Raw genomic sequence first — 16,169 nt, 5'->3', positions numbered from 1 at the left:
CCTTTTGGAGGAGGCGGTGATGGTAATAGATTGAATTCTAATGATTCCTGCTTTCATCCCAGTACAGGGACGTAACGTTTGTCTTGACTCCACACAGTGGCAGAAACAGGAAACTAACATTCGGAGTAGCGCTGCTGTGTGAGCACTGGGAATGCAAAAGTAACGCCAAGAACACTATTTTTTTTAACCTATTCTTTTAATTTGGTTTTAAGGTGAAGCTATTTAGCTTCATTTCTTGCCAGTTCAACAACAGCACCAATGAAATACAAATATGTATTATAAAATGGGCAAAAGAAGAAAGCACAAGATTGGATCGGTAAAGAAAAAGAAAGTCCAGGAAGAAACATTGCAAAGAAAGTGAACTAAGGAAGGACTAGGAGCTCGAAGCACTGAGAGGAAGAAAGAAGGAGAGCCTCATGCAGAAGCCCAGAGGGTATCCTGCTATCCCAGAATGCTTTGCTCTAACCTACTTTGGTATTTCTGTTTCTGCCTTTGTCTCTGTAGTGCTCTGAGTGGGCCACCATATCTGAGTAAGGATTAAATGGACTTGTATCCTTTTGAGGACAAACTATAGGAATGTGCATGTGTGCACACACACACACACACACACACACACACACACACACACACACACACAGTCTAATATATATATAGATCCACTATGTATAGGCTACTGTGTAGCTGTAACATACCATTATAAATCAGCCAATCATCAAATGAGCGCACATTTATCTGACTCTGAGAAAAGTTACTGTATGCATGTGTCCACTGGGTGTGTGTGTGTGTGTGTGAGCACGCGTGCGCGACAGTGTGTACATAAGAGATGTGCACGCTGAGTGGGCAGCGTGATGACCAGTTCTCTGTTACCATGGAAACTAATAAGCGGAAAAGAGGAGAGCAGTATGGTCGGTCGGTCGGTCGGTCGGTCGTCGGTCGGTCGGTCGGTCGGTCGGTCTGTCCGTCTGTCCGTCTGTCCGTCTGTCCGTCCATCCGTCCGTCCGTCTGTCTGCCTGTCTATCTGTCTGTCAGTCATCTTTATCTTTCTTATGGCCACAGATACAGGTGGATGGACCTTATGGATTTAAATTCTGGTCCTCCTGGTGACCTGATGGGGATCAGGCAGGGAGGTGGGTGTTTCCGGTGTGACTGTCAGGCAGACAACCACCACACCAGTGTGACCAGCATGACTGGAAGCAGGGCTCCACCTGCTGCATGGGCTGTGACCAGTAAAGCTGTCCTTATTTCCCAGTGTTGTAGATAACAATAATAATAATAATAATAAATAATAATAATAATAATAATAATATAATAATAATAATAATAATAATAATAATAATAATAAACAATAATAATCACTCTATTCTATTCTACTTATGCAGACAGGTGGATAAATACAAACTTTTGATTTATTTTTCATTTCACATCCAGCTATTATTCATCCACCGGGATGCACCGGCCGTGAAGCCTCAGCAGAAACAAGCCATAAATCCATGAATTAATGCATAAATAAAGCCATAAATTGTGACCCTGACATCTATATAATTCTTTAAAATAACACATAGAGCAATTAATGAGATTAAAATGTGTTTTTCTTTGTCTTCCTAACAAAATCCAGTCTTATACATTACCAAGAATGCAAATGAACTGCTCACAGTTTTGTCTGAGACTCTTTGGTGCGATCACACTGCCGGCTCGAGCAAAGCTCAGACGCACGATACAGAGGTCAAAGACCTTCTACTGTGTATCTTTACAACAAATTCACTTCTAAATCTAAATGAATCTGCTCCCTTTGCCTTAGGTAACACCACTTGAATGCATACGCGGTGCAGTGCCGTCCAAATAAACTGGCCTTAACGTAATAGCAGTGGGATGGCATCCACCGGCAACCCCAGACCTCCCAATTTTATTAGCTAATGGTGGGGAAAGCTTTTTGATGACTCACGCGTGAGAGAGCTCTCCAGTGAATTCCCTGGTAGCATTTTCACCGAGCAGTTACCGACAAGGGAAATGAGGAACAACACACACATTTCTGGTCTTCCCAGTGATTGGTGGGTCCAGTTAGACCCCACAGGCTGCTCCCGCTCCTTTTCTCTCTTCATTTTGTGTGTGTGTGTGTGTGCGCGCGCGCGTGCGTGCATGTGTGGGTGGACAGTGAGGCTGAGTTGTCATGTTGGCTAGAACATATCTGCATATTCATAACCAAACATTTGATACACACTCATATCAGTGTGCACACACACATCCACACACACATCCACACAAGCACAAGCGTACGCATACAACATTTACCACAAGGTTTAAACACAGAGAAATGACAATGGCACCGCGGGAAGTACACGGGAACGAACAGAGGGAGAGAAAAAAGACAGCAGACGAGAAGAGAGAGGAAGAGAACGAGTGGTCGGCAGGAGAGACTGTGTGGGCTGCCTTTTTCTCCGTCAGGTGCTATGGTAACCTGCAGAGCTGTAGCTCAGCACAGAAGAGGCGTCAATGTTTCACCAAATCAAGACAAATCTATATCCCAGAAGGTGTTAAAAGTAGTAAAAAATAAGGACGTAAAGTTCACGAACTGAGGAGTTTACGTTGATATCAAACACTTCAAAGGCTCCGATAGAAGAAAATGGCAGAAAGAGATCAGTGTTGATTTTGACTGCGATGAATTCTTCAGGGATGGACGGGGCTCCAACATCCAAATTATTTATTGCAGAAGTGACGCTGCTCGTGGTTACGAAAGTTTGTTGAAGCGCAGTTGTGCTTAAAACAAAAGGTCGCTTCATCAGTGCAGTGAATAACTCGGGCGTGTCCCCGAGGCCTTCACTCACCGTCGGAACATTTGAGTGCTGATTAGGTAAGATGGGCTGTTAAATGGATGAATATACTTTAGCATACCGGTACATCACATACCTCCTAAAATCAGACAAACATTTCCTCTTCCTCAGTACAGCCGACAGAAAGCTGCTAACATGAACTTATGATAAAAAAAAAAGCAGATGAACAATTTAAGCAAGCGTTAGCTTAACCACAGTAACGGGGGGACACGGAGCAGACTATGAAGATGCTGTTATTGCCTGTGCGGGTTTCTGGCTAACGTTTGGTCCACGCTCAATCACTTTGCAGAATTTGTGTCATTATTTCCTCACGGTGCTTTATTGACTGCTGACTTATTGATTAAATAACTTAAAGTAGCTATGAATCCATCCTTCACTGAGATTCTGCCCTCTTTTGTCTCCTTCGCCTTCTCTCTCCTCCCATTTCTCAACGTCTCAACGCCTGAAAATGATGCAACCTTGTAGTAAGAGAGAGGAAAACAGACACAGAATGTTGTTTTATATCCAGCACCTTCATTCTGAGGCCTTTTAAATAGAAACTAACCTCCGTTTGTACTGGAGGACGGCCCAAAGGATCTCCTAATTCTAAAAGAACAATCACTTTCCTTCAAGGTTCATAATAACCATTTAGTTTCACTCCACCAGGTCCTGATGTGTTGAATCTGTAGATTCATGTTTGTGATTGATAAATTTCGCAATCTGATCGCTTTCTTGGCACCAAGGTCCAGTCTGGCAAAAGTGAAAACATCTGTCTAGCACAGGCCAGTACAGGCTTTAATTAAGTTCTCCTGTGTAACAGAATCATATCTCTCTCATCCTGACAGAACTCGTCCTTGACCTGAGCTCTTAATCAGAGAAAAAACATCCCGACATGGTCTCACCAAACAATGGCAATCTCTTGGCTGTCACTCATCCAGCAGAGGAAATCTGATTTACCCCAGTGATAACTGCTGATTTTAGTCACGGTGTAAGAAACAACTGATGTATGCTTCATTGATAGAGGATTAATAGATGACATCATCTAGCCTAGTCCTGATATTGGATATTGGTCATGAAATTAGTATCATTTTATTGTCGTTGGGTTCAATTTGAGCAGAATTTTAGCTGGTTCCTACTCTTGCTGCTACGGGCAAGTTTATGGGGGCATGTTGATTCTAATGGCGTTCCCGGTGAAATCAAACAGACCCTGAATCAGTTCACGACACAAAGGGAAGAGGGCAGCCACACTGATGCACCTCGTCCTCTCGTGGGGAAACCAATATGACAAACCGAGTCTGCTGACACATCTCAGCACGTTCACCCAGCTAAGAAATGTTGCCAAGCAACAAATACGTCGCCGCTTTTCTGAGCGACTACATCTGTGTAGAACCCAATCTGATGATCACTCTGGACAAATGACCTTTACAAACCCAATATTGACACATTATATACATCTGAACCACATATATGGATACCAACATCTACATATGCATATATGTGTATGTGTGTGTGTGTGTGTGTGTGTGTGTGGGGGGGGGGTGATCACTGTGTACTGTGCAGTGTGTATAATCTGCACATGGACTTCTGAAGTCTGTAAAATGGTAATAAGAGAAATAACCACCTCTCCTCGTCAGTGAACAGCAGAAAGATTCCTTTTGTTCCTCATTTCTAAAGATGCTAAATTTATACATGATCGGATGCTTTATTTAACTAATCCAGAGTGTAAATGCACCGAGCATATGGCTCTACACATCCGAAGAGAGGTTTAGGAACGAAACGTGGGTCAGGATGAACATGCACGTTCATGCGAGTACGTCCCAGCAGGCCGACCAGTTCTGCCAGTGAGGTGATGCTCAGTATATGGAGTGTTCATTTTCTAGTAATCTCAGTCATTTAAAATCAGTCGGGTTACATTTTTGACAGGTTTACTCAGCAGCTGTGGCTGCTGCGTTGTCATCCTGCCACCCTATAAACAACACTGAGATATGATGGATTTCGCTGCCACCGGTCAGCAGCTTCGCGGGCCCTTCTCACAGGAAGGAGGGCAGGGATCTCTCAGCTGTGGGCTATCCCAGCCAATCTGTGGGGTAAGATGAATGCTGTGCACTTGTGATGCGAGGGGCTCAAATCTGCCTCAGCCACTTTTTCGAGCTCAGGCATTTTTCCTGTCGAATCCCACCACGTTATATATCCACAGTAGACAGAGCTGTGAAGAACGGATGTTTCCTCCTACGCAGACAAGCAGACAGGCAGCAGCTCCAGGGAGCTCATCACCTCCAACAGTAATGCTATGGAATGCAGTTTATGGTAAAGCTTCTCTGACAGCCTGCAGCAGCCTGAAATCAGCCCAGGCTGGAAGCTGGCGGCAGCATTTTAAAACTCTCCTCATCTCTTGATTTATTGTTATCCTTCTAGCTTTAATATCTCGGGTATTCCATTAGCATCATGGTCGGTAATGTTTAAGATTTGCAAATTCAGACTAGGTGCTGAGTTACACGGAGTAGTCAGATATCTCCAGTCAGGTGTGTTAAACAATATTATAGGACGATGGCCTGTAAAATTAGCATGTTGGTAAAAGAAAATTGAATCAAAGTTGCCACAAAACAGGATTTCTATACCGGCTAGCAAACCAACCAAATATTCAAAAATCTCGATGTGCAATAGCCTAGATTCTGTCGTGATTTAAAGAAAAACAAATGCTTTTAGTATCTGAAAGCAAGGAAAAATGTATCAAACACATACATTTTTTACAGTTGAACATATTTTGGTGTGAACATTTTTGTGAACTGAACCAGTCAAACAATGTTTGGTATGACAAGTTATTTCCTGTAAGGGTCTAATATTATTTAAGTTGTTCCTTCTATGTTTTAGCAAATGTGCCTGGTGGCGTAAATTGAGTTTAAATGTCAAACGACACCTGTGAGAAGTGTTTTTCTGTCTGCCCACTTGTTAACTCGCTCACCTGCCCACACACACGAAGCTCTGCGAACCCTGAGGCTCAGATCTGTTGATCTTACACACTCGTGATAGACAAATTCCTTCCAAACCCCCCTTTTCTTTAGGTTACGGTCACGACAGACGTCAGGCTGGAGTCAAACACGTTGAAGGTTTGATGGTGCACAGGCTGATACAGGGCTGACGGAGGGTTATGTAATAAACACTCCTCCACCAATGCAGATGGAGCAGAAAAGTGCTGATATATCTCAGTCTTTTGAATCACCACGGCTCCTATAGTCCCATATAGATCTGAGGATGTATGGAATTCATACATTAACACTACTCTGCATGTTGCATGCTGATACCTACCCCCCCACACATACATGGACACCAAACGCTCTTCCATAACTCACCATGCTGGTGAGGACGGCTGACTGGTATGGCAGACCCAGAAAAGTGATGCGTGTGTTTGTTCACTTACCTCCAATAAAGAATCCCCCTTTTCGGCTCCTTTCAGCCAGCTTCCTCCAGCACTCCAGTGTGCATCTTGCCGGTATGGAAAGAGAGAGAAGAACTTTAAAGAATCAGCCTTGCTGTTGTTCCTCTGTTCTCCGCGTCTCTCCTCTCTCTTCCAGATTTCTCCACAGTCACCAGGAGGAGGTGGAGAGGGGGTGGGAGCGGGACCATCCGAGATACGCTGCCGCGATAAGCTGCAGGATGCTCGATGTCAATCACACAGGTAACCTAGGGAACCGATAGTCCCGCCCCCTCCAGCAAATGCTGATTGGTGAGTGCAGGGAGAGAGGAAAGTCCTCATGGATCTACAGATGGTACAGTGAGAGCTGTGGTGGGATCATGAACAGAGCCAAACAAACAGTAGTGGATTGCGGTACTTGTGAACTCTCTTTACAGTTGCTTAGCAACAACCTGGCTTGTGTGTGCATGAGTGTGTGTGTTGTAGAGTAGGAGAGATGTGGGAAAGAGAGAAGTTCAAGTCCTCAGCTCTCTCTGTTAGAGGTGTAGATGGATGATGAATATTTCAGCTTTTAGCAGCAGATTTTCCTCATCCTCATGGAGTCTGTGCACATACGCATGCCCAAAAATGTATAGCATTAATTTATTGTGCACACACACACACGACACACACGCAGCTTGTGGGTCGGGTATGAGTGACATGTTTATCAGACAGGATCAGCTCTTGCTGATGCTTGGAGCCAAACCTTTTTGGCCCAGCTGCAGCCAGCCTCTGAGTGCACATGCATGTAGATGACAGCAAATCAGGCATGTTGAGTCTTGGCACAGATGATCGTCTTTGGGTTTGTTGTATTTAGATTAGAAATCCAACCAAACATGGCAAACCAACGGCGCTGGTTGTGGACCTCAGGAGGCAGCAGCAGCAGCCCCAAGCACCCATCAGGACTGCAGGGGAACTAGGAAGCAGTCTCAAATATCTCAGTGCTACCTTTCCTGAGGATCTTCTGACCTGGACTGCACATTTAGAGAACCAGTCCAAGAAGGTAAGGTCTCTGCCATTCAGTGTGGAGTCTCCACACAGATCCTGATGTGCTGAGGAACATGTCCTGACCAAGAACATCGAATCCTGCTTTGGTAACAGCTGTACACAGGACTGGTCCGTCCACCTTGAGACCTGCACCTCCATCTCAACTGCCTGTCCCAGCTGAGTTTATGGGTATGATGGTCAAAACGGAGAAACTTAGGTATTTTTCCCTGAAGGCCATTGGATTTTTTTTGAACCAGGACTTAACCTGATTGTTAAGGTGGCTAAATGATGGTGTCACAGAAATAAGAGATATCTTTGGTGGCTTTCTGCTCTCAGTGCGATCATCTACCCAAATGGTTGGCTGGTGAATGTTCTTCAGGCGTCAGTGGGCCATCAATGACATGCTGTGTTTTTCTTCATTGGTTTCACCGTTTATAAGGATGGAATGCAGCTTTATCTAGCTGCCACTGAGAATCAGTTTGTTGACACAGGGACAGCTGCCCAGCTCCAGGGGGGGCGTATCAAGTCTCTGCTGAGCCCCGCGGCAAGCATACATTCAGTCAGGTGGGCCAGATCCAGCTACTGTGGCACAAATGTTGGACCTACTGGCAGAAATGCAAACTGGAGTAGAACCAAATGGGAAGTCAGCAGGAGAAAGAATAATGTTGGGAATTTGCATTCTCCGTCCCTCTATAGCCATCTCAGCACAGCTGTGCTCAATGTAGCATCTTTTATCTTTCCTAAGCTTAAGATTAAATTTCTCTTCATATGTTCATGTAGAGCTTATTAGATATTCCTGCTTTTAGTAAAAGAAATTGCCTTCAACGCTTGGTCTAATATGCAACATGCTATGGTTTCCATACGAGCTTGCAAACCCATTTTAAACGCAATACTCACCAATGGCTACTGTTGGGGTGCTTTCAGATGTTCCTCTTCTACATTAAAGCACCATGTACAGTATTTACATTAATGAAACCTGTGAAGAGCTTGATCCAGGGATAGTTTCCCCTCCCCAAACTCAAAATTTGAGGCTTTCCTTGTTCAAAGGTTTGGTTTATCAAAACTGCCCTTCATGACCACCAGGGGGTGCAAATGTACCGCGTGCGCGAGTATGCACCCGTGATGACAGCATTATTCTGATGGATCACAGAATACAGCAGACAGGTTTACATCTGCAAATGTTTATTTACTACAAGTATACAAAACGACAGACAAATCTATGAAAGTGATCATATTTACAAAGACAAGTGTTGGAAGTGAGAGGGGGGGGGGCAGGCATGCTGTGCTGGCTTCAGTTCTGTGATGAAGATGGTCATGATGAAGACTTGACAGGCGATGTTTGGTTGGCAGACTATGGGGACAAAAAATAAAATAAAAAAATGTTAGGGACTCATCTGTACCAGGATTTCTTGATGTTGAAACAGATTTGTATTAATATTTTAATAAATACCAATAACAGGTTGCTTCAAGTTTCTTCTGATTCATCAGCGCAGGAGACGTTCTGAACACCATCTCAGCGTCGAGGATTTTAACGGTTCAGAACATCTTTTCATTTAGCAGAAACTTACCGAGACTTTATGGTTTCTCTAAACATGCTTCCATCGTTAACGCTCACCTACTGAACTGAATCCGGATTGGACAACTACAAACCCACTACAAACCATCCAGTTTTAGCTACTGCATGACAGGCTATCCTCGCGCTCCAAGCGGTAATCAACCTAAGCGCCATCCTGGACATGCGTCATAAGACAAGCCCATCACTCGCCTCCTGTGATTTCCCCTGGACTGCATTGCTGTTGCTGGCAGTCGAGTCACTGCTGCCATTAACTGTGGTTTCCTGTTTTGCCTGTTTAGCATCAGTGTCCTTTACTCGGCCCTCCTCTGGTTTCCTCTGTAGAAACAGACCAGGACAAAAGGACTGAAGGCTGAACTCATTGCAGTCTTTTGCACATCAGCGCCCATCATGCAGACACAGAAATCACACGTGTAATTGAAACCAGACACCAAAACCACCTCGACGACGGGAGGCAACACAGGCCGATTGCAAGACAAAGCTGCACGTTCCAGCAACCACAGCAGGCAGAATTAAGGCATGGCTGACAGGCACCAGTAAAGAGGATTAAAAAGCATGATTAAAAGCACAAATTGCCAACAAACAAACAAGTTGCCGAAATACCAACCTTTTTCCTGACGAGGTGAGAGATGTCAGAGGCCATTTTAGAGGGGGGGCTGTCAGACGATGTGACTGGAACCTGAAACACGTGTGGCGGACCTTTAAAGTGCTGGTATCGCAGAAGCAAGCTAAAGGTGCGTCCGTGCTGCGTTACCTGGCTGGCGGGCTCCGAGGATGATGACGAAGGGCCACCATTTTCACATCGGAATGCCGATGACGTTGAAGCTCCACCCTGCAAGGACGGGCCCAAAAGTTCCAACCCTGAGCCTGAGGAAACGTGTATGCGACCCTTCTGTAGCGTGTACTCACCAGGGCCTGTTGGATGGCCTGAGACGCAGCGCTCGCCGTTCTCTGGCTTTCTGCGGCGTCCTCAACCTTTTCCCTGATCTCAGGCAGAAGCTGCTTCAGCTCCTCCAGCTCCCTCTCCTCTTCAGCCGTGCCATCTTCTCCTTCTGCTTTGGCTATCGCCTCCTGCAACATTTCTGAACACAGACAATTCTTCATCCAATGCTGCACTTCTGTTAATGGCTGCGCCTCCATTTAGAGGCGGAGAAGCATTTTTATCAGCAACGCCCGAGTCCTCCTCAAAGCTCCTCACCCAGTCGTTTCTCAATGACCTCGATGGAGCTGTTGTAGTGCTGGATGGCCTGACTATATTTGTCCATGTAGCACAGAGTTGTGGCAACGTGATAATGGGTCTCAGCCAGCAGACGACTGTGCGGTGGAAGGTGTTTCAGCTGCAGGCAGAGACACTCTTGGAAGTCCTCTAAAGCCTGGGGATAGTTGCCTGGAGAGGGAACACAGTTTTGAGTCACATTTGCATCGTGCAGCAAAACCAAACCCAGGGGGGTTTAGGTAATTACAGGAAAATCTATTTCATCTCCCATCGATCAGCAATTAAGCAATGGAGGGCGATCCCAAATAAAGGCAGCGTCACAGGTTGGATCTGGCTGACCACCAACTCATTTGACATCAGTTTTATAGCCTCCGTGTTTAAACTGACCTGACTCGGCACTGACTTCTCCAAGTTTCAGATATATTTGAGCCGCCGTCAGCTGGCCATCTTCGTCGTCCTTTCTGTGGAAATGAAGGCATTTTAGAGCGCAACTATTCCCCGTTTGGAGAGCAGCAGAATCAGTGGCCCGTTTTATGTAGAGCCAGGATGAGGTGCTAGGAGTTGTTTCAACCCAGTTCAAAGGTTCTTCCAAGAACACGATATCAAATTATTTCTACATACCTTTTATAGATCACTTTAGCAACCTCCAGCATCTCCCATGCCAACTGTAAATTCCCCACTTCCTCCTCCTAAAAAAAGAGGCACATGGTTAGAGCAAGTACAGAGTACACAAGAATCCAAGTGTGAACTCACCTTTGCTTGTCCATTTCCCTCTCCAGCCTCATCATCTTCATCACTGTCATCATCTGCACGAGAAGAAAAAACTGGTGAGCTGCAATTCTTTCCTTCCTCTTCGTGAAATGCAGCGTGACCAAGTGCTTCCCGTCACCTATAGAAACACCCTATACTGTGCTCCAGTCAACACATCTGTGAAGAACCATTCACAAAGAGTGCCCGGAATCCAAAAAGTTTACTGCCCTCTGCTCCTTCATCTTCCTCTTCAGCTTCTGCATTTGAGTTCACATCCTTGTCTGGTTCTTCCTCATTCATGGCAGGTTTGTTAACGATGTCATTCACAGGTGGAACTGGGCTCTTCTCCACTCCATTTCCTTTGGCGCCATGATTTGCACTATTTACACTTTTGATTGGGGATTGTGCGTCACTGTTTTCCCTTTTCTCATCGGTTTTAACCGATCCAGCGACCGACTCCTGTCCGACTTCCTTCGGCTTCTCAGCCATCGCATCGTAGACTTGCATTCGAAGCTCGTCTCTAGTTTTTTCTGCACCAGAGCGGCATGTAAAAAAATAAATGCTTTTTTTACTGTTCACTGCTAGAAGTCACACAGGAAAAACAACTGCCCACAAAACTAACTGCAGATTTAACACTATTGAACACATCCTGAATTCTGATTGGTTTGTCTTTTTAGGAACCCTACACCAAAAACATTTCATACATACCATCAAGATTATCAGCACTCTCAATTTTGGAGTCAGTGGGCTGCTCCTCTCCTTCAGACTCTTCTGGGACTCCCTCCAGGGCGTTACCGAGGACAGAGTTCTCCATCCTAACCACAAACCATAAAAGAGTAATGTACCATCAAAATAAGATAAAATCTGGGTTCCAAAGCATGCCCTCCCCCCAGAGAATACCAACTAAAATGGAAAGTGACAGTAAACAATGTATCGTCAGACAGGTCAAAGCAATCCAGCCTAAAATTGAGAAAAGGCCACCAACAAACCTGGCAAGTTCCAGCAGAGACTTCCCACACAAGAACAAGGCCTCCCCACACTCATCTGCAGTGTCCCCATACTTGGCAGCCCTGACAGGCAGATTTGAGAAAAGCCACAATACTTTTGAGAATAACTTCATGTTTGAGATGACCTGGTTTCTTGGAAAGCCCCCCTGTTGTTACTGTACTCACAACATGCTGCATGCGTCCTGGAACACAGCAACAGCAGAAACCACATCGCCCAAGACCAGATACTTGTTTCCTGCTCCAACCAGCTTCTTTGCCTCCTCCATGACATCGACAGAGCTGCAGACAGAAACGTGCATTAGTTTGACACCGATCACAGAGTAAACGCGGTGGTTTTAGTCGCCGGAAGCTCACCTGTCCTCTGCAGCAGCTGCCGCCGATGAGGAGCACGGCTGCTCCTCCGCGCTGCAGAAGGGAATCACATTCGATTTTTGATCGGCAGTAAAAAAAAAATAAAAATAAAAAGTATGCGCCTTTACGCTAAAGTACATCTTACTTTGTCAACTACATATTACGGCTAACAAGCTCAAACTTTACGCATCACTGTGAATAGCACTAGCTAACTAGCATTCGGCGATACTGTTAGTTCACTTCAGTTTATTTCTTAGCCCACCAAGTATATTTGTTTCCAACTTAATTAGCCCAACAGTCACGCCGAGTTATTGCTTGTTGTACAGCTGGATATAACACGTTTGGTTTGTTCGTCACAAGAGCGTTTGCAGCATTAGCTATATGCTAGCTAGTTGTTTTCGATGCAGACGTTCTACAGAAGGCGAGCGCCTCTTACCTCCCAGAGCTTGACGCGGTATATGTTCCTTCTGGCATCGTTACAGGAGAATAAGACTTTGGACAAACCAGACGTGCTGCTCCGCCGTGTGTGTATGCAACAGAAACAGTCCCGTGTGTGAGGATCTTTGTTGGCGCGCTTAAATAGAGAAAACACGGTTTCTATTTCCGTTTAACTTGAACGCGGGAGAGTAACCTTAAAGGAGCCGCCACATTATCGGCGATAGGTCCAAGCTCTGCACGCAATGCAATATAGCACCCTAAAACATATAGTTCAGATTCGATTTCACTATTGTTCATTGAATTTTGAAAAAATGATCAAAAATCATCAGATAGTGACGATGTACATTTATCTATGCATTTCTTATAGTTATATTCTTCATTTTGACCACTTTCATGATGAGGCGTTCAGGGTGCGTTCTACGGAAGCCTCGTTGGCGCAGTAGGCAGCGCGTCAGTCTCATAATCTGAAGGTCGTGAGTTCGAGCCTCACACGGGGCACTTCTCTTTTCTTTTGGTTTTTCATACTATGAATAAATTATATGCATATCATTTATTAAATATTTAGACCTGACGAATGGACGAATAAGTCGAAATCTTTACATTATGACCCTATACATTAGACGCTGAAAGTGACTTATTGCATACAAAAAGAATCGTATTTAATGATTTTAGATTCCTTAGATTTCCCTAGACACCTAATGCAAAATGTCAACTATGTGTTCTATGTATTGTTGAGAATTGTCTTTATCTTGTTATGTGTTTCACCATATGTTTCTGTCTTCTCTTAGAAGTTAGGCAAGGTAGACTCATTAGCAAATGTAATAAAGAACAGAGACATTCCATTCACAGGATTGTTGTTTGTTCCACTGTAATCTCAGGAGCCAGTCAGGCAGGGGGTGTCAAACACTCATTGTATACAGGACATCAGGGGGGTTGATGATCACATTTGCATGAAGAATGGGATCTGGCCACCTGGGAAAACAATGGAAAAGAAGAACTCTACCAACACCGAATGGGACTGGAGGAAGAGGACGAGGCCATCCCAGCAGGGGATCTGGATTGGATTGCATGAACATTGTGAATTTGCATGTGTGTTACTATAAGAGACTGGGCCAAGGGATAGTTAGGTTGTCAGACTTCATGCCCTGACAATTGACTCTGTTGTTGCTAGGGTTATGAACTGGCCCGGAGCTCTGTAATATTTGTATCTGGAATTGGTTCTATTGTTAAATACATTTTGAAATTGGTACATTTCTTCTCGAAGTCTTCATTCAAAGAACACGCGGATCGGCAGCTACACTTGAAAGGTATCGCGATCCAACAGTATGTAATAAAACCATAGCAATAACAATACAATATACAAGACGAGTTATCAACTTAGCGTTTTAAAACCCAATTACACGAATTGTCTTGTTTTAATTGTATTCATTTTCTTGGATTAACGGCTTGGTTTTCAGTGCTGTAGATATACGGGTGTTTTAGTCGGGAAGGTTGCATAGATTCGAATAAAGTTTGAAGTGACAGCTGTATAAGCCCAGCCAGTCATATGCGCCATTCAATCTTTCAACAGCCAGTTGCATCGCCGATCCAATCTTTCAACAGCCAGTCATATGCGCCATTCAATCTTACAACAGCCAATCATATGCGCCATTCAATCTTACAACAGCCAATCATATGCACCATTCAATTTTACAACAGCCAATCATATGCGCCATTCAATCTTTCAACAGCCAATCATATGCGCCATTCAATCTTTCAACAGCCAATCATATGCGCCATTCAATCTTTCAACAGCCAATCATCTGCGCGATTCAATCTTTCGACGTCCCGCTTTAAATTAAACTGCGAACTGCGGTCTCAATCTTTGGAAAAGTCAATCGATCCTCGAGTTGATTTATTGTTTAAAAATCTGCCCGCTGTTTATTCCGGACATCTCCGTGGATTTTGACAAGGTACGTGCGCAAATTGAGGTCTGTTATTCATTACGTTTTTTTTTTTCATTTCACATAAAATATCACCGTAAATGCTTAATGCAATATGTCCAAGTCATGTCAGGCATTTGTAACGCTAATGTAACTTGATCATCGGGAGTTTTGCAATAAAGTTTGTGCAGTTGCTGCCGGAGCTTTAGCTGGTTGTATTTTTTTTTCTGCCGATGAAATTGCTTGTTTTCTTGGGCAGTTGTACGCTGGACTGCGTCGTTTCTGATTACTTGTTATGTTATAAAATTATGTTATGTTATGACAGACAAAAGAAATGGCATGACCTTTACAATCATTTCAGATAGCAGACTACATTTTTCCCTCAGGTATAGACAGAAAGGATATAATCTATCTAGATTTATAACTATTAGCAGGATAAAAATCCCTCTGAAGAACTTAACACAGTGAACTGTTACATTCAGTAGGGTGTTTAAAGTAGTCAGCTATTATGTTATGTGAAACAAGAGTAAGATTTTTTTGTTGTTACAGATAGAAAAGTGCCCTCTGCAGCTGCAGTGCAGGGAGACTTAATCATAATCGACAATGACAATTCAAAAGAAATGCATCAAGTGAGATGTTCTGTGCAGCACTGCAGGTTTGCTTTGACTAAGTTAATTTTATATAGACTTTGTATCGGAGAATGGCTGCAGGTCAGCAGATGCATCCGGTCCTATTATTACGCCAGATTGGTACCAGGCGGCTCCGGTGCATCGTTGGTCTCCCTTCCCTGCCCTGGATGCAACGTGACGCGCTGCCCTGACCGCAGTGATAGAATAAAGAAAGAAAACCAAGTTCCAATCTAGGTCGATTCACCTTTCTTTTCCACATTTGCACAGTAATTATACATTAACACTAACGTTATTTTCCTCGTGTGTAATTTGGTGTTAATTATTGGCTAATTTCGGCACGGTGACTCGCTCATTCCCAGTTGAATTAATAGTGCTAAACAATGCTAAAAGTAGTGTTATTGTGCTGTAATTTAGTAGCCAAACTAGATTAAGTAGTCTAGTTGTATTCAATATTGAGGGATCTGGGGCTGTGCAGGACTTGGCAGAGTTCTTAGTTAATATGTTTAACTGGTCTCAGCATGTTTAACTATTGTTCATTGAATTTTGAAAAAATACGACGATGGAAATGATCAAAAATCATCAGATGCTGACGATGTACATTTATCTATGCATTTATCGTGGTTATAATCTTCATTTTGACCACTTTCATGATGAGGCGTTCAGGGTGCGCTCTACGGAAGCCTCGTTGGCGCAGTAGGCAGCGCGTCAGTCTCATAATCTGAAGGTCGTGAGTTCGAGCCTCACACGGGGCACTAGCTTTTTCGTTTTGCCAAACATCGTCTGAAATGTTTGAGACCTATCACGAAATTTATTTACGCAAACTTTGATGCGAATATAGAAGACGCACATATCATACTATCATACTAATAAATTATATGCAGTTACCATTTAATATATTTTCAACCTGACCAAGGGCGAATAAGCCGAAATCTCTACATTAGGAACGTTGAAAGTGACATATTGCATACAAACAGCATCGTAATCAATAGAAATCTCGATTGGACCCTTGAATAAATGACTCTACTATGATTAAACATG

General features: G+C 43.9%; 2 protein-coding genes and 2 non-coding genes across 8 annotated transcripts in view; 2 read left to right on the top strand and 2 right to left on the bottom strand.

Annotated features, from left to right (window-relative positions):
• Nucleotides 1-6,469, bottom strand: part of lrrc7 (leucine rich repeat containing 7) — a 58,304-nt gene extending 51,835 nt beyond the window's left edge. For both annotated transcript variants that reach the window (XM_057039364.1, XM_057039365.1), the window contains exon 1: nucleotides 6,226-6,469. The gene's annotated coding sequence lies outside the window, so the exon portion shown is untranslated. The remainder of the gene's footprint in view (nucleotides 1-6,225) is intronic.
• Nucleotides 6,470-8,410: 1,941 nt separating this feature from the next.
• nasp (nuclear autoantigenic sperm protein (histone-binding)) lies at nucleotides 8,411-12,779 on the bottom strand. Of its 4 annotated transcripts, XM_057038710.1 has the most exons (15): nucleotides 12,579-12,779; nucleotides 12,146-12,196; nucleotides 11,957-12,070; nucleotides 11,774-11,854; nucleotides 11,493-11,599; nucleotides 11,009-11,314; nucleotides 10,788-10,840; nucleotides 10,656-10,723; nucleotides 10,422-10,495; nucleotides 10,017-10,205; nucleotides 9,728-9,900; nucleotides 9,573-9,650; nucleotides 9,426-9,497; nucleotides 9,011-9,136; nucleotides 8,411-8,596 (listed from the first exon to the last, which is right to left on the bottom strand). In XM_057038710.1, exons 1-15 carry the CDS (start codon nucleotides 12,614-12,616, stop codon nucleotides 8,558-8,560), a joined length of 1,569 nt encoding a protein of 522 aa, XP_056894690.1. In that variant the 5' UTR covers nucleotides 12,617-12,779; the 3' UTR covers nucleotides 8,411-8,557. The 4 variants fall into 4 exon arrangements, with proteins under 4 accessions (XP_056894690.1, XP_056894692.1, XP_056894691.1 ...); XM_057038712.1 differs by lacking the exon at nucleotides 11,009-11,314 and having other exon boundaries at nucleotides 10,788-10,830; nucleotides 11,480-11,599; XM_057038711.1 differs by lacking the exon at nucleotides 9,011-9,136.
• A 226-nt stretch (nucleotides 12,780-13,005) lies between these two features.
• Nucleotides 13,006-13,078, top strand: trnam-cau (transfer RNA methionine (anticodon CAU)). Its single transcript has one exon. It is a non-coding gene; the product is annotated as a tRNA-Met (tRNA).
• Nucleotides 13,079-15,810: 2,732 nt separating this feature from the next.
• Nucleotides 15,811-15,883, top strand: trnam-cau (transfer RNA methionine (anticodon CAU)). Its single transcript has one exon. It is a non-coding gene; the product is annotated as a tRNA-Met (tRNA).
• The last annotated feature ends 286 nt before the right edge of the window (nucleotides 15,884-16,169 follow it).

The sequence above is a fragment of the Takifugu flavidus genome, chromosome 7 (genome assembly GCF_003711565.1).
Source record: "Takifugu flavidus isolate HTHZ2018 chromosome 7, ASM371156v2, whole genome shotgun sequence".
Taxonomy (NCBI): Eukaryota; Metazoa; Chordata; class Actinopteri; order Tetraodontiformes; family Tetraodontidae; genus Takifugu; species Takifugu flavidus.
The sequence above is the reverse complement of the archived record's forward strand: the minus strand, read 5'-3'. Positions and strand labels throughout refer to the sequence as shown.